This window comes from Balaenoptera musculus, chromosome 6 (genome assembly GCF_009873245.2).
Source record: "Balaenoptera musculus isolate JJ_BM4_2016_0621 chromosome 6, mBalMus1.pri.v3, whole genome shotgun sequence".
NCBI lineage: Eukaryota > Metazoa > Chordata > Mammalia > Artiodactyla > Balaenopteridae > Balaenoptera > Balaenoptera musculus.
In genome coordinates this window covers 26,001,679-26,026,896 of record NC_045790.1, presented here as the reverse complement: position 1 = coordinate 26,026,896, position 25,218 = coordinate 26,001,679, and the positions used below count along the sequence as shown (strand labels likewise).

At 36.7% G+C, this 25,218-nt stretch overlaps 1 protein-coding gene across 1 annotated transcript in view; it reads left to right on the top strand.

The window, feature by feature from the left end:
• The first annotated feature begins 3,588 nt into the window (after positions 1-3,588).
• The window catches only part of ZNF484 (zinc finger protein 484), a 28,712-nt gene continuing 7,082 nt past the window's right edge, over positions 3,589-25,218 (top strand). The window contains exons 1-5 of the mRNA XM_036856020.1: positions 3,589-3,694; positions 13,171-13,256; positions 13,595-13,639; positions 21,718-21,844; positions 22,120-22,215. Coding sequence (XP_036711915.1) covers positions 13,233-13,256; positions 13,595-13,639; positions 21,718-21,844; positions 22,120-22,215 — 292 coding nt within the window. The 5' untranslated portion in view covers positions 3,589-3,694; positions 13,171-13,232. The remainder of the gene's footprint in view (positions 3,695-13,170; positions 13,257-13,594; positions 13,640-21,717; positions 21,845-22,119; positions 22,216-25,218) is intronic.

The following is a 25,218-nucleotide window of genomic DNA, read 5'->3' as shown; positions in this document are numbered from 1 at the left end:
AAAATCAGTTGGCTGTACTTGTGTACTATTTCTGGGTTCCCAATTCTTTTTCTTTGAACTGTCTATCTCTTTGCTAATATCACACTGTCTTGATTACTGTAGCTATATAATAAGTCTAAAAAATGAGTAGAATGATTTCCACTTTATTTTGTCTCAAAATTATTTTATTGAGCTGGCTGGGTCTTCCAGGGCTAGGTAGAATTAGAGTGGTGAGAACAAACATATTTGCCTTGTTCCCAAACTTAGGGGGAAAGCATTCAGTCTTTCATAATTTAATTTGATATTAGCTATAGTTTCCCCCCCTAACTTATGAAGTTAGGAAGTTCACCTCTACTCTTAATTCCTGACAGTTAAAAGAAAACAAGAAATGACTGTTCAATTTTGTCAAATGCCTTTTCTGCATCAATTGATGTGATCATGTGATATCTTTAATTTTATCCTGTTAATATGATGGATTACAATGATTGATTACATTGATTTAATTTATTCCATGACTTAATAAACACCACTTGGTAATAGTGTGTGATTATTTTTTATATATTTGTTAAAAACAAAATAACAGGCCCAAAATGGAGTCACTTATGCTAAACATCATGTCACCAAACTGACACATACCTTAATTACAGTTTCAGCTCTCCAAGAAATAAAATCTTAAGCCAGTCAATACGGAATCACCTGATCAGCATTTGTTAGGTAATCTGCCTGATAGATCCCTGCCATTCCCTAAAGGAAAGTAATCTTGCAATAACCAATCTGCTTTCTGCCTAATGTAACTTCCTTGTTTCTGCTCTCTTCTGCCCATAAAAAAATTTCATTTGCACAGCTTCTCAGAGCTCCTTTCTATCTGCTAGAAAGCTCCTTTCTATCTGCTAGGTTGGATGCTGCCAGATTCATGAATCGTTGAATAAAGCCAATAAGATCTTTAAAATTTACTCAGCTGAATTTTATTTTTAACATATTAAAAAATTCTATTTGCTAATACTTTGTTAAGGATTTTTTCCTTATCAACATTCATGAAGTATATTGATCTGCATTCTTTTTTTGTTTTTTTGGTACTGTCTTTCATTTTGGTATCAGGGCAATACTGACCTCATGAAGTTAGTTGGAATGTGTTCCTTTTTATTGTTTGTTCTGAAAGAGATTGTGTAGAATTTGTGTTAATGTTTAAATGTTTGTTAGAAATCTCCAATGAAGACATCTGGGTCTGAAGATTTCATTTTCAGATGTTTAAATTTTGACTTCAATTATAGGGCTACTCAACATATTTATTTTTTGCTGTGAAAGTTGTTGGAGTTTGTGCTTTTATGAGCAATTGGTGTATTTTTCTAAGTTGTCAAATTTATGTGTGTAGAATGATTTTTGGTATCCTCTTTTTTTTTTAACATCTTTATTGGAGTATAATTGCTTTACAATGGTGTGTTAGTTTCTGCTTTATAACAAAGTGAATCAGCTATACATATACATATATCCCCATATCTCCTCCCTCTTGCATCTCCCTCCCAACCTCCCTATCCCACCCCTCTAGATGGTCACAAAGCACCGAGCTGATCTCCCTGTGCTATGCAGCTGCTTCCCACTAGCTATCGATTTTACATTTGGTAGTGTATATATGTCAATGCCACTCTCTCACTTCGTCCCAGCTTACCCTTCCCCTTCCCCATGTCCTCAAGTCCATTCTCTAGTAGGTCTGCGTCTTTATTCCCATCCTGCCCATAAGTTCTTCATGACCATTTTTTTTTTTTTTAGATTCCATATATATGTGTTAGCATACGGTATTTGTTTTTCTCTTTCTGATTTACTTCACTCTGTATGACAGACTCTAGGTCCATCCACCTCACTACAAATAACTCAATTTTGTTTCTTTTTATGGCTGAATAATAGTCCATTGTATATATGTGCCACATCTTCTTTATCCATTCATCTGTCGATGGACACTTATGTTGCTTCCATGTCCTGGCTACTGTAAATAGAGCTGCAATGAACATTGTGTTACATGACTCTTTTTGAGTTATGGTTTTCTCAGGGTATAAGCCCAATAGTGGGATTTCTGGGTCATATGGTAGTTCTATTGGTATTCTCTTTTTATTCTTTTGTTATCTGTAGGATCTACAGTGGTATCTTATATTTCATTCTTGTTTTTGGTAACTTATGTCTCTTCTAGAGGCTTGTCAATTTTATCACACTTTCCATAGAACTAGCTTATTGTTTTGTTTTCTCTATTGTTTATTGTTTTTTCAATTGTATTATTTTTTGCTCATATTTTTATTATTTACTTCCTTCTTGTTTATATTTTGCTCTTCCTCTTCTAGTTTATTAATGTGGGAACTTAGGTTATTGATTTGAGAATTTTCTTCTTTTCTAATGTAAACATTTAGCAGTATAAAATTCCTCTCACCACTACTTTACTTGCAAAGTACAAATTTTGATACATTTTTTTTCCACTTTCATTCATTTCAATATATTTTTAAAATTTCCTTGAGTCTTCTCTTTTGACCCATGGATTATTTAGAATTGTGTTGTTTAATTTACAAGTGTTAATTTCCCATTGTCTTTCTGTTACTGATTTCTTGTTTGATTCTATTGTGTCCAGGGAACATACTCCTGATGGAGAAAATTTTCACATACTGAGGTATGGAGAATTCATTTTGGCTTATACATGGTTCAGCCTGAACTTTGGGTGAACTAAAGCAGCCTGACTCATGGCCTGTCAAGTACACACAGCGCATCTGCTTTAACCATTAAGGCAAAGAATGTCTGTTTCAAAGATAAGGATAAATAACTCCCATCCTATAGCATCCAGTGTTAACACTCCCTCGAAGATAAAGTTCCCTTTCCAGACACCAGGGTCCTGCTGTCTTGCTGTATATGTAATAAATCTGTCTCTTTTGAAAGCTTGAAGGAATATACCCCTGTCATATTTGATGTATGCTCTTTGTTCTGTTAAGGTTTAAGCTTATGCTAAAAACCATGCTTCAGGGGAGTGGTTCCTCAGACCTATCTGAGAAGCTGTCTCCTGGGCTACAGTTCTCAGTTTGGCTCAAATAAAATTCTTTTATATTCCTGTGTTAGACTGTTTACTGATTATTTCCATCAATACTCTCTAAGATTTCAGTTCTATTAAATTTGATAAGATTTGTTTTACAGCCCAGCTTATGGTATCCCTTGGTAAATGCTCTATAGGTGCTTGCATAGAATGTTTATTCTACTGTTTGGGGGTGGAGTGTTTAATAATTGCTGATTAGATATTATTGTTTGACGGTGTTTGAAGCCACAGGAGTAGGGGAAAGGCCTGGGGCTGCTTGGGGTGACTGACTCTGGTCACCCAGAACTCTGGGTTGTTCCTGGTTTAATTCCAGGATACATACCTCTGGTCCACCTTTCCTCCTGACAACTCTTTAACTACACACAAGTCTACGTCACTTCAACATGGCCGCCCACAGGCCTGAGTGACTACAGGGGCGCAGCCATAATGACTTCAAATTTAAGACATTTAGAGAGGGGCGGGGTTCAGCAGAGCGCCATGTTGGATACTGGCAAGTTTTGGCAAAGAAGCTGCTACTGAGCATGCGCACACCCAGGAGGCGCCTAAGGAATTCCGCAAGGACAGGGAGGGATCCAGAAGAAGGAAGTGGGTGCTGTTGCCGTTCCAGTGATTAAATGACCACTGTCTTGAAAGAGCGTGGGTGAGGGGCTGGTGAGTGCCGGGAGTTTCCGAGGGCTGAGTGAAGAGGTGTCTCTGATGTCCGTGAAGAACAATCGGGTCAGTGATGGAGGCGGTCAGTGGATGGAATAATAGGGGTCGGTGTGGTCTTGATGGTGGCTTCCCGGCAGATTGATAGTGGGGTCTTTAATGGTGGATCCGCGGAGACATGGGGTGGGAGTGATGGGGTCTATGATGGTGGATTCCCAGGAGGAGTGATGGGGTCTGTGGGATCTTTGATGTTGGATCTCTGGACGGATTCCCGGAGTCTGTGGGGGGTGGGGAGGATAACTGTGGGGCCTGAGTAATGAAGGCTCTGAGGGGGAAGGATGCTAGATCTTCATTGATTTCCTCTCTTTTTTCTGCTTACTGGTTTGTTTCTATTCCTGATATTTTAAAAGTTGTCGATGGAAATAATCAATAAATAATCATAATAGGAGTAGAAAAGAGTTTTATTTGAGCCAAACTGAGGACTGTAGCCCAGGAGATAGCGTCTCAGAAGGCTCTGAGAAAGAGCTGGGTTGAAGCATGATTTTCAACATAGTCTTATACCTTATCAGAACAAAAATCATACATCAAACATGACAGGGATATATTCCTTCAAGGTTTTAAGAGCACCAGATTTAGTACATATAAAGTGAGACAGCAGGACCCTGGTGTCTAGGAAGGGGATGCCATGGGAAGGGAGTTATTTATTTTTATCTTCGAAACAGACTTCTTTACTTTAATGGTTAAAGCAGATGTGCTGTGTGTGTTCACGCAAGTTCAGGCAGAATCATGTATAATCCAGAATGACTTCCCCATACCTCAATATGTGAAAATTTTCTTTATCGTTATCATGGTACACTTTGCTAGAGATTTAAAAAATATATGGGGTTGCATTTCAATTTACCTTATTTTGATCCCTTCCATATCCAGATTAGTAGCTACTGTGTCATTCATAATATTTATGTATCATTTTTCTTTCCCTTTTTTACTATCAGTCATCTCAAGGTTTACTTTACTGGTCATTTTGAAGTACCAATTGTGTTTATACTCTCTACTGTTTTTATATTAATTTTATCTTTTTCTTTTTAGATAGTTTCTCTTTTATCTCCGTTTTATGTAAATTGTCATTCTTTCCCTTATTTTCCCAGTTTTATACTGGATACGTTTAGAGGTATAAAGTTTCTTTTATATACATCTTTATCTTTGAAATGTATAATTTCAGTTTGATGTTCCACTTTGATCCTGAGTTATTGGAGTTTCTTCATTCCCAAATTATTGATATGTTTTAATTGTTTATTTTAAATTTTATTATATTGTCATAAACTGTAGACTACAAAGTCTCAACTTTTAAAAATTTATCAAGATTTTCCTTGAAGACAAGTTACACAAGTTACATTGAACTTTGTTCAATGGCTATAGGAGAAAGTATGTTTTCTGTTTGTGTGGTACAAACTTCTCTTAATGTATATTAAATATAGCCTGTTCGTATTTTTCAAGTTTTTTTCTTTCCTATTTTTGGTCTACTTGATTCATCACATTCTGAAAAAGGTATAATAGTAATCTCTCACTAATAATTCACTTTGTAGTTCTATGTGCTTTTTTGCTAGCTTTATTTGTGTGTGTTTGGGGGAGAGACGTGCATAAACCTAATGGTTAATGCATATTGTATCATTTTTTTCATTTATTGGATGCTATTATTATAGGATCCCTCTTTTCAACAAAAAACAATTTCAATTTTGAATTTCACTTTGGTATTTATATTGCTATCCCTGCTTTCACATTCATTTCATTTGGATGATTTACCTTTGCCCAGGGCTTTATTTTATATTTCTATTTGCCTCATTGTTTAGGTTAACTACTTATAATAGATACATTTTGGTTTTCTCAAATCCAACCTATAACCTAGTCTTTGTTTGTCAATAGGATAATTTTACCTTTTCAGTTTAGTGTAATAATGATTTACCTGATTTTTATACCTTCTGTTTTAATGTTTACTATTTATTTTAACTCATTTTCTTTTCCTTTTTCATACTTTTATTGGGTTGATGAAATTTCTGTTCATTGTTTCCATTCTACACCCCAGATAACTCCTGTTTTTTTCCTGAGATAGTTAGAAATGTTTTGTCATAGGATAGTATTATTAATTTTCCATTTAATGGCCTCCTTATCACATTGTCATCATCTTTTTTTAATAATTATATATCTCTTGCAAAAATTATTGCTGAACAATTTTTCTATTTGCTGTTTCTCATCTGATTTATTTTACATTGGTTTGGAATACTTTTGTGGGTATTTTCCTCAGGTAATGATAAGAGATATTCTGCAAGTGTTTTATTTCTGAAAATGTCTTTGGCCCTAACAGAGAAGTGGTTCTTTAGATGCTGCTTCTGATGTCAGTTAGCTTTCATTACTGCAGATGGGGCATCTTGATCTTCTTAATTCTTTTTCTGTAAATAATCTGTTCTTTCACACATGATTTAGATTTAGATGTGTTTTAGATTTTAAAATTTACCTTTAAAATTCAAGAATATTCCTAGGTTTGTTCACTGATTGAGCTCCAACTGGTGTGCGTGTTTGCATGTAAATTTGTTGGAAAGGCTAATGGTGTAGGCCTAGTGAATGGTGTGGATAGTGGTAGGAGTCCTTGGGTGATTTCTCAGAGTCCATCGCAGGTGCAGGTATGTCTGGAATTGCAGTCTTGGGATCACTGATGGAGATGCATTGTGGGTAGTGTGGACAAAGAACACTGCCTGCCATTTCAGTAAACAAAGGATGGTGTGGCTATCAAGCCATCAGCCACTGCAGCCACCCCCAACTGTGCATCCAGAGGGGAATCCAGAATGGGGAAAAGCAGGATATTGGCCCTAGATAGTTAGATGCATGTCAAAGGAATGATTTCAGTGAGCCCAGACTCTTGCATCTCCCATATATAGGAAAGTGCTAAATTCATTAACTGGAGATGTCTGGATTTTCTTTAATTGACAGTAATCTTTTGATGTTCCAATTAGATGGTTTTGGTTTTGTTTTGTTTTGCAAAAACTCATGTATATTCTGGCTCCTCCCTTACCTCTTTGGAACAGTCCCTCAGAGCTATCTGAGGGGCTGTATCCTGGGCTTAAGTCCTCAGTAAGTCTGCCGAATAAATAATAATCCTCACCTTTTAGCCTGTGCATTTTTTTTTCAGTCGACAGTAGTGATAAAAGTGTGGAGGCCAGTTATTGGTACATGTGGTATTGTGATATAATATGAAATATATATTTTGGTTTTCATCCACAGTTCCCAGCATATAGCTCCTAATGCCTTTATAATTTCCTAAGTGATAAGGGCTATAGGGGCTTCTTTTGTTCCTGTGTCTTGAAATAGCACCAAAGGGATAGTGTGAAATTAGTGGGAGTTTTTTGCTATAAAAAGTTCCTTTCAACCACACCTGAAGTGATGTTTGGAAAGCCCCTAGTGAATTGCTGGATGGGGGCTGGTTGCCAGGGGAACCAAGCAAATTATTAGAGTTTTAGAACTTGAAACCCACTCCCTGGCTGGAGGTTGAATCAGTCGCCAATGGCCAGTTATTTAATCAATCATTTGTACATAGTGAAGCCTCCATAAAAACCCAAAAGGGTGGGTTTTGGAGAGTTTCTGGATTGAACATGTGGAGATTCTGGGAGAGTGATGCACTGCTTCTGACGTATCTTGCCATAACCATCTCTTCTATTCTACCTGGCTGTTTCTGAGTTATATTCTTTTATAATAAATTGGTAATCTAATAAGTAAAATATTTTCTTGAGTTCTATGAGCTGCTCTAGCAAATTAATGGAGACTGAGGAGGAGGTCATGGGAACCTCTGATTATAACCAATTGGTCAGAGCACAAGTAACAACCTGAACTTGTGATTGGCATCTGAAGTTGGGGTGGGACAGTCTCATAGGACTAAGCCCTTAACCTGTGTGATCTAGTGCTAACTCTTAAGTAGATGGTGTCAGAACTGAGTTAAATTGTAGGACACTCAGCTGGTGTTGTAGAATTGCTTGGTTTGGGGACCCCTCCTCCCAACACACACAACACACACACACACACACACACACTTGGTGGCCAGAAGTGTTGAGAATAGAGGAAAAACACACAAGAGGAGTTTTTCCTTTTCAGGGCATGATTGATGTAGAACCAGGACCATGAGGTAGAGATGTTGGAGGTTCTGTGATCAGGGACTATAGAATGAGTGATTGCGATCTCATGGAGACAGCAGTGAGTGGTGGCTTGAAGCGAGATCCTAGTTCCATGCCCAGGAATTGGACCTGGGTAGCCTGGATGAAAACCAAGAATCCTAGCCCCTAGACCAGCAAGGGCAAAGTTTCCCTGGCTCTTGCCCCGTTTGAAAGCAAGAATGTTTCAAGGAGGCAGAAACCGTAAAAACAGGTACAAAGTTTATTATTAGAGACACAGCACAACATATGGGAGAGACAGAGAAACAGTTTGTGTAGTTAAGACAGAAGCAAGGCAGAGATACACACCCGGAGAGAAAGAGTATGGGCGTCCTCCCTAATGAGGAGGAGTGAAGTAAAGAGGTGGTTAAATCATTTATATAAGGCATTTCGTCTGGATCTTTTCTTATCTTTGACCAGTTATCTCACTTCTTTTTCCACACCTGACCTATCCTAGGTCCCACCGTCACATGCATGCACATCTTTTTGCCAAGGTGGATTCCAGTGCAGAAACCTGTGGGAAGGTTGACACCACCTATTATGGGGTGGCGCCCCCTCCCTTTTTTGACCCCTGAGGAGCCTTTCTATGCATGTGTAGTTGGGGAGGTCTCCTTGACCTCAAACATGAGAAATATGTGGTCTATTTATCGTTTATCTGGGCAGGACTCAGCTCCTATCTGCCCCTGCCATTACTGTTATCTTAAAGTGTCCACTGGAGGCAAAGTGCAGCTGTTTACCCTGTTCCTGTGTTATTTCTATCTGGAAGTGTAAACAGGAAGCTGGCTGTAAATGTCTAACCTGGAGCCCATCTATTTCTTGCCTCAAGAAATATAAACAGAGGCTAGTTGTAAACGTCTAGCCTGGAACCCATCTATCTTCTGCCTCAATTGCGGCCTGTGGAAAGCAGGACAAGGGAACCAGTGATTCTGATGTGTGAGTAATGGCTACTGGGGTGAGGTCAGTGTGCAGCAGTTGACAGTTGTAGTAAGCAGATTGAGGAGTGGGAGTGAGGAACTGAGTGTCACGGTTGGTGATGACTTGAGGGGCTGGTGAAGTCAGATAATGTTTGATACAGTAATTGCATTCTATGTGGATTACTGATTTTGTAATAATAGCAGTAATTAATATTTAACAAGCACTTATGTGCCACACATGGACTGAGTGCTTTTCAAATATTATAAAATTGGTTTGTTTATCTTATAAGGATGAGGAAACTGAGACTGAAGTAAGTTCTTCAGATTGTCACAGCTAGAAGGTGGAAGACCTGGGATTCAAATGTACATTGATTTGGCTCCACACCTCATATATTTCCCCTGTGCCACCCTGTTCCACGCTGTTTGATGCACTCTTGGGAGGACAGCTGAGAGGCTGTCACTGAGTGGCACTCTGTCTGTCAGGATCCCTTTGTGTTTCCACAGAGCCCTGAGGTCAGACCACTTAGTTGAGCCTTCAGGATCATTTTTTCAGACTCCAGCCCAACTTCGCCCGATAATCACTGGCAGTCTTTGGACCCTCACTCAACTTAGGGTTCCTGGGAAGATTGGAGTTTTAAGAAAACACAGAGGTGAGGCTCATTGTGAACATGCCAGCCAAAAAGAGCTTGTCTCATAGATTCCATATCCAGTTCAAATCCTGGCTTGGCAGAAATGTGACAGTTCCTGCGAGTGGGGAGGGGGAAGCCCAGAAGTACGAATCTTCTCAGAGGTGGACTTGCTGAAACAAAGCATGATCCTTTGCAATGTGAACAATGCATGGCTCATGTCATGTACTCCAAGGCTGTTCCCTGTAGTGGGAGAGGATTTATTTTTTTAAGTTTTTATTATAGAAAATTTCAAACATACAGGAAAGTAGAGAAAATGTTGTAATGAACCTACAAATGCCCTCATCACCCAGTCTCAATAATTATCAACTATTTGCCAGTGTTGTTTCACCTATCTCTTCTCACTTGCTTTGTTTTAGTTAGAATATCTTAAAACAAGTCTTGGATACCATGTCATTTCACCCACAAATACTTTAGCATGCAAATCCAACGGATGTGGACTTTCCCCCCCCACATAACCCCCAGGCCATTACTCACCTAACAAAAGTTACAGTAACTCCCTAATGTCATCTGATATTCAATCTGTAGTCAGAGTTCTCTGATTATTGTGGACAAAGAAAGTTGTCACCTGCCGTATCAGTAAACAAAGGATGTTGTGGTCAACAATCCATCAGCCACTGCACTCGCCCCCAACTGTGCACCCTGAGGGGATTCAGGATGGAAAAAACCAGGATACTGGCCCTAGATATTTAAGGTGCATATCAAAGCCATGATTTAATGAGCCCAGACTCTCGAATCTTCCCATACATAGAGAACTGCTAAATTCATTAACTTGAGATGTCTGGATTTTCTTTTTCTTTTCTTTTCTTTTTTAAAAATTTTTATTGGATATAGTTGATTTACAATGTTGTGTTAGTTTCAGGTGTACAGCAAAGTGAATCAGTTATACATATACATATATCCACTTTTTTTAAGATTCTTTTCCCATATAGGCCATTACAGTGGATTTTCTTTAACAGTAATCTTTTCATGTTCCAACTACCTATTTTTTTTTGTGTAAAAACTCCTATATATCCTGGCTCCTCCCTTACCTTTTCGGAACAGTCCCTCAGAGCTATCTGAGAGGCTGCATCCTGGGCTTTAGTTCTCAGCAAGTCCGCCGAATAAAATATAATTCTCACCTTTTAGGTTGTGCATTTTTTTCAGCTGATGTTATCTAAAAAATGACTTTTTAAAACTTTTTTCCTATGAAAATTAAAAAAATACAAATGTAGAGAAAGTAGTATAAAGAAGCTTCATTTAGGGGACTTCCCTGGTGGTCCAGTGGTAGAGAATCCGCCTTCTGATGCAGAGGATGTGGGTTCGATCCCTGGTCAGGGAACTAGGATCCCACATGCCACGGGGCAACTAAGCCCGTGCACCACAGCTACTGAGCTTGTGCGCCTCAACTAGAGAGCCCATGTGCCACAAACTACAAAGCCCATGTGCTCTGGAGCCCACGTGCCATAACTAGAGAAGAGAAAAACCCCACGCCACAACTAGAGAGAAGCCCTCACGCCGCAATTACCCATCAGTTTTCACAATTATCAACTCATGCCCAGTCATTTGTCATCTATCCCTTCCTCCAACATTTCTTCTCTTCTGCTGGATTATTTTGAAGCAAATCTCAAAGATTTTGTCATTTTATCCATAAATATTTCAATATGTAAAATTCCTTTAATAAAAATAGCCATGGTGCTATTATCACACCTTAAAAAATTACAATACATTTTGAAGTATCGTTTTATGTGGATTGGATTGGTAAGATTTAGAGGCTTGATCAAATTCAGATTCCTTTTTTTGTTTTTGTTTTTTGGGGAGCAAGACTACTTCCCAGGTGATATACTTGATCAGGAGGCACATAATGTCCGGTTATCTGTTTTGTGATGTGAGCAGCCATTGATGATTGTTTCTTAGATCCATATTTCATTATGTGTGCAAAATGGACGTTTCTATTTCTACCATTCCTTTACTTTGTCGACTTAAAAAAATGCATAATGTGAGAGTTGAGAGTTGTCTTGTTTGGGGCAAAATGAGGACTATAGCCCAGGAGACTGTTTTATATAGCTCTGAGAAACTGCTCCGAGAGGTAGGAGAGAGGGTCAGTATTATATATGATTCAGGTGAAGGGGGTGGTACGTACAGTCAAGCACACATTTTAGCAAAGTCTTGCTGCTAGTCCTGTGAAGGTTGCTGCTAGTCACAAGGAGCAGATGTCTCTGTTAATGATTTTAATGCCTTTCTAGATATGAGAAGATGCAAGAATTTGGGCTCATAAAATATTCTCCTGAAAATATCTTACTATCTGCAGGGCTGTTCTGCCAGTTTTTGCCAGAGCATCAAGTGCCTCATTCCTGATCTCCACCCTGAACTCCTTTCAGGATGTGTTGAAGGTCAGCAACTGCAGGGGCTAGTGGCTTAACCCTTGTAGAGGCAGATGGCAAGTGCCAATTTTTAGTTGGCAACTTGTAGCTGGAATAATTATATAAGCAGAAAAAGAAATTCATTCATGAAGTGTTTGGTTATGCTTGACTGACTCTTTTGCTTTTTGACAAGTTTCAAAAACAATGGTTTGATTCCCTAATACTTTCCAAAGGTGCTAGAAATGTTCTCTCTCTTGATCTGGATGGCAGATGTGAAAAATAGGGGAAAATGCTGTATACTTAATATTCATGTACTTTACATAAGTTATACCACACAAAAAAATTAGCAAAGAAGTAACCAAAATGTTGTTTATATTAGAAAGTGTACGTTAGAAGCAAAAATTTTAAAAGTCCATCATAAAAAGATACTGAGGAGGATAGGTCTAGGGTAAAAGGGACACAGTCCCCAATGTATGAGTCTTGATTGGAACATGCTTTCAACAAAACAACAAGAAAAGGTTTTTTTGAGTAACTGGGAATTTTGAATATGAGCTGAATATTAAAGTGTTATAGAATTGCTAATAATTTTCTCAGGCATGATAATAATCTTTTAGGAGATTGATGTTATGAATTTAGGCATGAAGTGTCATGACATCTGCAACTTTCAAATAGTTCAGCCAAAAAAAAAAATGTATATACACTAGTATACTCATATATATGTATGCATTTACATGTAACTATATGTGTATATAGAAAGATTAAACAAGTATGGCAAAATACTAATTGTTGAAACTAGATGGAAGGTATATGTGTATTTCTTGTACTAATAATTCAACTCTTTATGTTAGAAAACTCAATAAAAAAATTGGAAAACAGTGGCTTCAGTCAGTAAGTGACTTAGGTCTTAAGGTTTGTTATTAACTAGAACCAAATCCACTTACTATATTGTAGTTAAGACAAAGTTTCCATTGACAGTTCCCTTTTAAGAATGGGAAGAGGGAATTCCCTGGTGGTTCAGTGGTTAGGACTCAGCACTTTCACTGCTGGGTCCAGGTTCAATTCCTGTTCTGGGAGCTAAGATCCCGCAAGCCGCGGGGTGTGGCCCCCCCACCCCCAAAAGAACTGTAAGCAAAGAACAGTGAAAAAGCTAGCAGTCTCCCTTTTTTGGTCTTACTTATGGATGTTCTCACTACTTCTGATGGGCTGGTCACAGAAGCTCAAAGCTAAATCATTAAAAAGTTACTTTGCTTTTTACTAACAAATAAGAAAAATATAAACATTCAAATTACTTATAATTTTACCATCACCCAAATATTATATCTGTTAACATATATTTCCTTCCAGATAATTTTCTCTATGTGCATTAATGCATTCATGTATGTGTGTATGTACACACATATTGTTCAATGAAAATGGACTCATACTGTTTGGTACATATTTTTATTTTTACTTAACATTTTAACATATTTTTCTACAGTAGTTTAATTTTACATGACATTATGTCTATGGATGCCCTATAAAGTATTTAAAGCTGTCCACAATTATTGTTATCAAGATGTTTCTAAACTTTTTTTTTCTTTTTTGGTATTAGCTGTGGTAAAACTACTGGATTTAAATCTTTGTGCAACACAGGATGATTTTTTTATGATGTAGTTCTAGAAATAAGTTTTTGGGTCAGTTGCATGGACACTAAATGATGTATATGTCCATGTGTGCCATTGACACACTTCCTTCTCTCATCTGTCCCTCTGTCAATCTGTTTTTTCAGATCTCTGCTCCTTTCCCAGAAGAACCAGAAATGACCAAGTCCCTGGTGAGTTCTTATTTGTTCATGTATTTATTTGTTGCTTTCTTTATTTTTTAGTGGATTTTAGGAGGCATCTATTAACCCATATAGTAAATGTGTAAGTATAAATAAATGAAAACTAAGATCAGAGAAAGTAAAGAAGAGATTATCAACTCCAAGTCAAGCTTGGATTATAGGTATATGTGAGTTGTGTGGCTTCACACAGTTATGAACTTTGAACTGTAAAATTGCCTCTGATCTTCCTGAAAGACATAGCAATGATGGAAGTGAAATACATGGTTTATATCGTTGAAAAGTAATTTATTTCATCTATAGTAACTATTTCCTGGTTCTTGATGTTTGAGAAAATTTTTGATAGCTCTTCAGATGAATGGAGATAGGACAGTGTCTTTAACAACCCTGTTAGAAGTGTACTAACAGGTTTTCTATAGTGACTTACAAAGCAGTGCTTCTCACACTTGCACATGACTCCAGATTCTGATTTAATAGGACTGGGATTCCCACAGGATGTTAGTGCTGCTTGTTCAAGGACCACCTTGTGAAGCAAAGTTTTGAGTGAATGGATGTTGAATTTTGTCAGTTGCTTTTTCTGCATCAGTTGACATGGTCAGGTGATTTTCCTTTTTAGCTAATTGCTGCGGTAGATTACATTGATTGATTTTCACATATTGAGCCTTCCTTGCAACCTCTGAATAATTTCCACTTGGTCATGACATACACTTCTTTTTATATATTTGTATTTGCTAGTATATTTTTTAAGGATTTTGTATCATGTTTAGGAGGGATATTGTTCTAATTTTTTCTTTCATTACTGCTATGCATGGATGAAAGTCCCAAAACTCCACTTGGTTTTTTTCTTTTTCCATACCACTCCATTGGAGTGTGATGGGGCCCCTCTGTTCAGCCAGGCAAGAGTGGGAATCTAAGCTACCCACTGGGTCTTTGCTAATGGGCATGGGATCAGGCCCAGAGTTTTCTGTTTATTTGTTATGTTTGGCTGGAGCATGTTTTGCCTAAAGGTTTTCTGTCTTTCTAGATTGCCCCTTTCCTGGTCTTTTAGCTAGAGAGAGCAGACTTTTCTTTGAGTTTTTTTGTTGTGCCCTTGTTGGTGTTTCTGGGTTGTAGGCTTTTCTAGTACTTGGTCAGGGCTGTATGAGTCAATAGACTTCAGGAAACTCATGCTGTATAGTTCCTTGGTTCCTGAGGTCCCTAGACAGTTTGCTTTTTTTTCTTTAAGCTTTCAGTCTTCTTATGTTTGCTTTATGGATAATGTCTATGGTTACTAGATGTACTTAGTGGGTGAATAGGGACAAGTGCATCTACCCTGTTTTTCCAGGGGTCGAAGTCAGTTCACTGAATTTTTTTTAAAAGGAGGAGTTATTTATATATTAAGCATGGTCTTTCTTTTTTTCAATTTTTTTACCTCTTTGTTCTTTGCATTTTAACTTTTAAAAGTAAATATTTAATTTTGAGTATCATTAAGGTTATAGATATGTTTACTCAATCAAATAGTTTTTTGAAGCTTCATTTAAAAAAATAACAAAACACCTGTTAGCTGCTCTCTTATCCCTCAAATTGCAGCTTCATAAAGGTAATCACATCACACTGAACTCAACTGAACTAATTTTTTTAGTATTTATGTTCCTATGTCTAAATAACATGTTTATATTGGTACCTTTTGGTTTTCAGCTTTAGGCAGTTTCTACTGACTTAGCACAATGGAAAATAGGGATTTAACTCTCTTTCAGACACTTAAGGCTTCAACACTTATGTGCACATTTCTTCTTCCCCTCCTTCTAATATAGGTATATCATAATTTTGGGTAAATCAATAGGCTGTATTTATTATTATGATTATTTTAATTATATTCACAGCTGAACCATTTATTTTACCTTTTATGCACTATTTTTTGTTTTACCTGGAATTTATTATTGTTTGGTTGAATCATTTGTTTCATTTTCCATATTTGGATCACTAATTCAAGTTCACATTCTTCCCAGGTATATAAATATCTTCTCAATATGTTAAAATATATTAGATAATAACAGTAATCACAAACATTAATATAGTGCTTACTATATGCTAGGCACTATAAACACTCTCTATTAACTGATTTAATCATAACCCCTTTGAGGTATCTATAATCATTATCCTCATTTTACAGAGAAGGAAACAGATCCACAGAGAAGTAACTTGCCCTGGGTCACACTGCTAGTAAGTGGTGAAGCCAGAAGTAAAACCCAAGCAATTTGGCTCCAGAATATAGGTATTTATTTCAGCTGTTGAAAGAAGCTTCCTTTAGAGTCTTTGACCTGCTTGAAGTTGCTCTCTGTTTGATACTCATCCACTGACTTGGGGGTCTCCCTTTGGCATGATACTAGGAATTCCTTTCATGTCTCTCAAGTATTGGAGCTCTTGCTTTCTGGCTCTTTCCTGATTTATGCTTTCATTTTTAGAGAATATTTTCCAGTAGCTCTCTAGAAAGTATTGTGTGGAAAGTAAATTTTTTGAGACCTTGCATGTCCGGAAATATTTTTATTTTACCCTCAGTAATTTCATAGCTAATTCTAGATTGTAAGTCACTTTTACTCAGAAATTTTAAGCCATTCTTTTTACTTTTACTCTCCCATCTTTCTTACTGGATGTAGTAGGCAGAATAATAACCCCCAAAGGTATCCACATCCTAATTCCTGAAACCCGTGAATATGTTACTTCACATGACAATAGGGACTTTGTAGATGTGATTAAGTTAAGGATTTTGAGATGGGGTGATTGTTCTGGGTTATCTGGGAGGGTCCAGTGTAATCACAGTGTCCTTATAAGTGAAAGAGGGAGGCAGAAGGGTCAGAGTCAAGGAGAGATTTGAAGATGCTACTCTGCTGGCTTTGAAGATAGAGGAAGGGACCACTAACTTCTTAGAAGTCAGATAAGACAAGGAAATGGATTCTCCCTTATAGCCTCCAGAAGGAGTACATCCAACACATTGATTTTAGCCCAGTAAGACCTATTTTCAACTTCTGACCTCCAGAACTGTAAGATAATAAATTTGTGTTTTAAGTTTGTGGCAATTTGTTGCAGCAGCAATAGGAAACCATTACAGATTTTGGTACCTGGAAGTGGAATGATGCTGTAACAAATACCCAAAAATGTCAAATGGCTTTGGAATTTGGTAATGGATAGAAACTGTAAAAATTTTGAAGAGTATAATAGCAAGAGCCTAGAATTCCTCAAACAGACTGATAATAGAAATATGAATGTTAACTCTGCTAGAGGACTCAGAATGAAGTGAGGAGCACACTAGGAAAAAAGTTATATTGTTTTAGAGAATATTTCAATTATTATAAACAGACTATTGATAGAAATATGGGTGTTAATGGTGCTGCTGCTGAAGACTTAGAAGGAAATGAGGAACATGTTACTGGAAACTAGAGGAAAAGGACATCTCTCTTATACAGTGGCAGAAAGCTTAGCTGAATTTTGTCCTGTAGTTATGTGAAAAGCAGATTTGTCAATGATGAACTTGTATTTTTCTCTGAGGAGATTTTCAAGCAAAAGGTTGAAGATGTAGCCTGGTTTCTTCTTCCTGCTTATAGTAAAATATGAATGTTAAGAGATAGATTGAAGGAAGAACTGTTGAGCAAAAAGGAACTATACTTGATGTTTTGGGAAATTTTGGGGCTATCAAGATTCCAAAAGATGCTAAAATTAGTTTCACTGTAGGAAAGTATGCTCTTGAGAGAAAGTCAAGGGTGTGGATAGATGCTTATATATTTTTCTAGGTTTTTAGAAAAAAACCTAGGTATTTAGGCATTTAGCAGGATGAATAGGGTGGAATGCATTTAACTTTTTTTTTTTTTTTGAACTGGAAGTCTCAATCTTTGCTGTTAATTTGATTGTTTAGTTTATTTACATTTAATGCAATTACTGATATACTTGAATTTATATCCAGTTTTCTTTCTTTCTCTCTTTCTTTTTAAATTAATTAATTAATTATTTTGGCTGCGTTGCGTCTTCGTTTCTGTGCATGGGCTCTCTCTAGTTGTGGCGAGCGGGGACTACTCTTCGTTGTGGTGCCCAGGTTTCTCATTGTGGTGGCTTCTCTTTGTTGTGGAGCATGGGCTCTAGGCACACAGGCTTCAGTAGTTGTGGCACGCAGGCTCAGTAGTTGTAGTTCGAGGGCTTAGTTGCTCTGCGGTTTGTGGGATCTTCCCGGACCAGGGCTTGAACCCATGTTCCCTGCATTGGCAGGCAGATTCTTAATCACTGCACCACCAGGGAAGTTCTATATCCACTTTTATTAGTTTTATATTTGAACTGTCTGTTTAATATTATTTTTACATTCCTTTCTTGACTTTCTTTTAGATTAGTCAGAATTTTAATTTTTATTTTGTTAACTTGCTTGTTATACATTCTTTTATTTGTTTCCCTAGATATTACAATATCCATTTTTAACTCATTATTACCTTGCCTCCTTCTCAGTAGATACTAAAACACCTTAATTCCATTTGCTGCATTTAAATTCTACACATATTTTAAACTTCACAAGGTATTACTGTTACTGTTTTTGCATAGTCAGTATTTACAGTATTGTAAAGTGGGATTTGAGAAAGTTCTTGAATCTTTGAGTTGCTGTCATTCACCATTACTTTTTCAAATTTTGCTTCTGCCTCATATTCTCCCTCTTTATCTTCTCAGACTACAATATGTTATTCCTTTTCACTGTGTTGTACATGTGATACGTCACATGCACTTGTGTTTATTTTATTTAAAAAAAAACTCTGTGGTCTGGTTTGGATATTTTCTGTTTGCTTGTCTTCTATTTCAGTAATTCTGTACTCTGCTATTAAACCTCTCTCAGTTCTTAATTTTAGATACTGAATTTTTCAGTTTTCATTTGATATCTTTATTATAAGTCCCATTTTTTCTAATGAAATTCTCCATCTTTTCTTCTAACTCCAAAGCACAGTAGGACTGTTTCTTTTGAATTTTTTTCCTCTGGTTTTGGATATTTAGTCCTGTTTTTTGATAGGCATAGGATTTCTTTTATTGTATCAAAACATGTATAAAGCATTGTAGAAGATCTAGATTATGATATCTTTCTCAATAGTGGATTCGTCTTTCCCTGAGCAGATAGAGTAGAAGATGAACATCTTTATCCAGTCAGTCACAATGTTATGCTGAATCAAGGCTGAGTTGAAGCCCTAATAATAGTCTACCTTTGGTTCACTCTGGCCATCTAGGATTTTCAGCTGAGAGCCCGGTTTGTCCTCTGTGGACCCTCCTCCTGATAGATGCCAACTCTGTCTTCTTACCAGACTACTAAAATTTTGCTTTGCTTTTCAGAGGCTATTCTGCTTAAGTGTTTAGTCTTCTGCCCATACAGCCCTAGAATTTGGCAGATGTCCTGAGGGGAAAATTGGCCATGTGTTTGAGTTCTGGTTTCTCTGTCACCCAACTGTAACCTTCTACTTGTTCAAAGCTGGATTTTCACCTTTTGCCACACCCAGAATTGGTAAATATGCCCAGTGTAAAAGTGGCTGCATACATCAACTTAAATCTTCAATGTTCTCTTGAGAGTCTTAGTACCTAACAAGCTTCCAGTACTTCCAAACAGATGATTTCAGTATTTCATCTGGCATTTATAATTATTCTTGGAAGAAACACTGGACTGCCACAAACTATTGTATGCCATCTGGAAATGACAGTGCCTCAAAAGGGTCTCCTTCACATACCATATGTATTGCCCATTTAAAGTGTGCATTCAATGGGTTTTAGTATATTCATGGAGTTGTGCACCCTTTTTCATAGTTTTAGAGCATTTTCTTTCCCTCCCTACTCCGACTCATACCTTTTAGCTGTCACCACCCCCCACCCCCCAATTCATTCCATTCCCCCTAGCTCTGGGCAACCAGTAGTCTTCTTTCTGTCTCAATAGGTTTGCCTGTTTTGGACATCTCATATAAATAGAATCATATAATATGTGGTCTTTTGTGACTGGCTTCTTTCATTTAGCATAGTATTTTCAAGATTCATCCATATTGTAGCATAAATCAGTACTTAATTTCTTGTTATGGCTGAATAATCTCTTGTATGGATATACCACATTTTAAAATTCATCATTAGTTGACAGACATTGCATTGGTTCTATTTTTGACTATTAAGAATAATGCTACTATGAACATTCCTGTACAAGTTTCATGTGGATAAGTGTTTTTATTTCTATTGGGTATGTACCTAGAAGTGGAACCATTGGGTCATATTATTCCTTTTGAGGAAGTATCAGACTGTTTTACAAAGTGACTGCACCATTTTACATTCCCACCTTTACTGTAGGAGGGTTCCAGTTTCTCCACTTCCTCACTAACACTTGTTATTATGTGTCTTTTTTTTTTTATTATAGCCATCCTAATGGGTACATTTTTCTGATGACTAATGACTAATGATTTAAGTAGTTTTTTAAATGTCAGAATGCAAATTTTAATGTCATTTATTATTTTGCTACAAAATAATAATAAAAATACAAATAGGTACAAACAGAGCATTTTTAAAATTATAATCATCTTAGTGAATTTGAAGGGGTATCTCTTTGATTTGAATTTCAATATCCCTTATGACTAAAGATATTGAGACCCTCTCATGTGCTTTTTTGGCCATTTGTATATCTTCTTTGGAGATATGTATATTCAGATTCTTGATCCATTTTTAATTGGATCATTTATCTTTTTATTGAGTTGTAAGAGTTTTTTATCTATTCTATACACAAGTCCCTTATCAGATATATAATTGCAAACATTTTCTCCCAGTCTTTGGGTTGTCTTTTCACTCTCTTTTTTTAAAGTACACCTTTTATATGTTTGTTTGTTTTGCCTGCGCCGCAGGGCATGTGAGATCTTAGTTCCCCAACCAGAGATCGAATCCATGTCCCCTGCAGTGGAAGCGCAGAGACCTAACCACTGGACCACCAGAGAATTCCCCCTGTGTTTTCACTTTCTTGATGGTATCCTTTTAAACACAAAGTTTTTAATTTTGATAAAGTCCAATTTACCTAATTTTTTCTTTGGTTGCTTGTACTTTTGATTTTATATCTAAGCATTGACATATATATGCTACCAAATATAAAATACTTATCTAGTGGGAAGCAGCAGCATAGTACAGGGAGATCATATGGGCGCTTTGTGATGACCTAGAGGGATGGGATAGGGAACGTGGGAGGGAGGCTCAAGAGGGAGGGGATATGGGGATATATGTATACATATAGCTGATTCACTTTGTTGTACAACAGAAACTAACACAGTATTGTGAAGCAATTAGTCTCCAATAAAGATCTATTAAAAAAAAAAAGAAATTATTGCCAAATCCAATGTCACAAAGATATACCCTTTTTAGCTAAAACTTAAGAACATTTAGGTGTTTTGATCCATTTTAAGTTTATTTTTTTAATATGGCATGAGGTAGGAGTCCAACCACATTTTTTTGCATGTGGATGTCCACTTGTCCTAGCACCATTTGTTGAAAAGACTGTTTTTCCCCTTTTAAATTGTTTTGACTCCTGTGTTGAATTATCAGTTTACCATAAATATGAGGGTTTATTTCTGGATTCTTGGTTACATTCCATTGAATTCTATCGTCTATACTTATGTCAATACCACACAGTTAATTGGAAAAAAAGCCTATTTTATTTATCTTTTTTAAAGAAAGAATTGACTTAGTAGATTGATGAGTGCAAAGTGAAAAGCAGAAGATATATTCTAAGTGAAGTGTTAATGAAATATGGCATACATAGAAAAGAATGCACAAATCATGTATGCAGCTTGTTGAGTTTTCACAGCTTATTCTTTTGTAACCAGCACACAGATAAAAACAAAACAAAATAAAACACCATAATATTATCAGAACCATAGAAAGAATGGCATGATACTTTTAATATTTATTTTTTTCTTGAAATAATAATGTAAAATTTAGGTATTTAGTGGGAATCTTATATGTTGTATCATGTTAAAAATTATTAAAAACAAGTTTCTAAATATCTTGTTCCTGTCCTGCAATCCTGATCCTTTACATTGAATAAGCATGTGTTTTTCCAGGGATCAGTGTCTTTCAAGGATGTAACTGTAGACTTCAGCAGGGAGGAGTGGCAACAGTTGGACCTTGCTCAGAAAAGTCTATACAGGGATGTAATGCTGGAAAACTATTTCAACTTGATCTCAGTTGGTAAGCACAGCTCTGCTGGGTAAGGCTGTACCTAATTGAGTGTATTTTCTTTCTCAGTGGAATTTCTGAAATCTGTGAGGTTTCTGAGGTACGTGGGACTTCTAAAGACCGCAGGACATCTGAAGTGTGTAATAGTTTTGTCCTTATTTTTTGTCCTATGTTCTTAACAATATTATGAATATACTTCTGTTCCCCATGAACTTTTCTGGAAAGTAAATGGAATATTTCATTGTATGACCTTTGAAATCAAGTATTCTATAATTTCCTGTTATTAGGGTGTCAAGTTCCCAAACCAGAAGTCATTTTCAACTTGGAGCGGGGAGAAGAGCCATGTATGTTGGATGGTGAAATCTCAAGCCAGAGCTATCTAGGTGAGTAGGGAACAAAAAGCATAAGAGATAGTACGACCGAACTGCAGTTGTACTGGCAGAGGCTGACAACTTTGAAGTGCTACTAATATGATGTTTCTCAACATTCTGAACTTTTGGAACTGCATGGATAGAGTTGATATTTTCCCCTTGGACATCTAAATGCCATCCCCACTTCAGGCCCCTTCCAATATCAGTGTCTTCGTTGCTTGACTTTTTTTTTTTTTTTTAACACAGTTCCCTGTGCTATTCAGTAAGTCCTTGCTGGTTGTCTATTTAATTAAATTAAAATTAACTAATTAATTAATTAATTAATTAAAAATCATCTTTATTGGAGTATAATTGCTTTACAGTGGTGTGTTAGTTTCTGCTTTATAACAAAGTGAATCAGCTATACATATACATATATCCCCATATCTCCTCTCTCTTGCGTCTCCCTTCCACCCTCCCTATCCCACCCCTCTAGGTGGTCACAAAGCACTTAGCTGATCTCCCTGTGCTATGCAGCTGCTTCCCACTAGCTATCTGTTTTACATTTGGTAGTGTATATATGTCCATGCCACTCTCTTCATCCCACTTTGCTTGACTTTTTAGGAGGGATGTGCTACAATTACTGGTACATTGGATTTAGGATACTGCTTTTTTGCTTTTTCTCCCTTTTTATAGCATTTTTTATTCTTTTTACCTCCATCAAGGTCTTAAATCCTTTTCTTACATATTCAGGGGCTCATAGAGTTGTTTTTTTAAAAAATTACTGTGGGTCACACTCCTGCTGATTTCTTTTCATTTTTTTTCTTTTCCCTTAGTGCTTCAGAATTGTCATCTAGAGATGGCCTTATTATATCTTCTCCCATGCCTCTCCTCCAACTGTTGACTTTGAGGGTACCATTACCTACATTTGGGGACAGTTTTTTGCTGTATGTGACATTAGTAATTATGCTTCCTGACATTTTCTTCCTACCTGGCTAGTGTAACACAACACTCACTAGGTCTTTCTGATTAATTTATTAATTTTGATATTTTACAAAAAGTTTCTGTACCTTGTGTGCAGGAAATTGAGTAAATTACAGTCCTCAGTTTGTAGTCAATATATTCATCACTCTGTTTAAGCTTCCCTTCTTATTTTATTTCTTTCATAACTTTTTTCTTTTTTTTTTTTTGCCACACCCTGCAGCATGCAGGATCTTAGTTCTCTGACCAGGGATCGAACTGTGCCCCCCTGCAGTGGAAGCTCAGAGTCCTAACCACTGGACAGCCAGGGAATTCCCTATTTTACAATTTAAAAAATTATTTTATTTTATTTCTTTATTTATCCCTTTTAATCCTCACTCCCTACTTGTTTTTATTCTTCCCAGAGGCAACTGCTCTATTATATTTGATATGTTTGCAATCTATCCTTGAATTTGTGGGGTATTTATAAAATTTAAATTGTTGGTCCTTTTAATTTATAGAAATGGTACTGTGCTGTATGTCCTACTCAGTTTCTAATTTTTTCTCTCAGAACTAAATTGGTTCATGTTAAATTTGCTTTTCTAGTTCATTTCTTCTAATTGACGCATACATTCCATAGTGTGTATATATGCCACATTTACTTGTCCAGTTTTCTAGCTACTACAACTAGTACTGTAATAAATTTCTTCATGAACTATTCTTATAGGAAATGAGAATTTCTTGAGGAAGAGTAGTGGGATTGTTTTATTACTGAGTATACTAATACTTTATTTCACTAAGTATAAACATGTTGTTTTCTAGATTGGATGTATTAGTCTGCAATCCCCTGAACATACAAGGGCATCAGTTTCTCCACATCCCTGCCCATATTTTTAATAATTTCACATAAGGTGGCTAATCTGATGGATTTTAATTTCTAACTATTGTTTTAATTTGTGTTTCTCTAATAACAAAATATTTTGAACATCTTATCATGTACCTTGTAGTAGATTCTGACTTCATTTTTGGTATTTGACTGCTGACACCTTCTAAACTTCACCACTGTCTCTTCACCTTCTGCCCCACATCTGGGCAAACTGACAAGAAAGCCCAGGTGGTCTCTCCCTTGGTACTAGTGGGAAGTTGCACTCTATCAGTCAGCTTAGCCCACATCCCAACCACCATATAAAACCCAAGCCAGTTTCCTTTTCTTGCTCTCTTAAGTCACTTTTGGACCTGCTTAGAAGCTCTCCCTTTAAAAGCCTCATTGTGTGAGTAATGAACCTTTTCACACCTTATTGGTATGTGTGTCAAATCATTACTCTTGACATTTGAACCAAATTTGGGGTGGGAGTCCATTCCTCCTCCGCAGGTGACTTCACAGTTGGTGTAGTAAGCAGGATCTTTAGATGATGACCACCACCAAGGGGTCTTTATTCTCTTGTTCTGTGGCTTTACTGTTCTCTGGTGAGTACACACTTTGAGCTGTGCTACTTTATGCTACATTTGCTGAGTCCCACAAGTCTCTGTCATATTTTTTTTTTCTCTGTGGGTGGGTGAGGATATATTTATTCTCTCAGAGTATACTTAATAAGTGGAAATAAGAATCAGAGTAAATAATCACATTTATATGTATATTTTGTAGGCTGATTAGCAATAAGTGAAATTGAAATAAAAATGACAAACATAAAAACAGCAAAAAACAAATAAAAATTAAAACGATGATGGCAGGTACATTGAGAAACAGGTACAATGCTGAAAGCTCTGTAAGTTTAGCCAAATCTTTCTGGAAAGAACTCTGGAAACATATAATAAGTGATATTAAACTGAACATGCTTCCTGCCCTGGAAATTCTACTTTGGGGACATACTCCAAGAATGTAAGCAAAAGAAAAGTCAAGAAGTTGACACAAAGATGTTTATGGCTACACTATGTATGAGGATAAACTAAACAACCCAAATGGTCCAAACAGAGGAAAAACTACCATAGCTATAAAAAAAATTATAAGTATAGGAAGTACTAATATACAGAAATGTACTATGAAATGTTATGTGAAAGAAGCAAAAACAAATAATC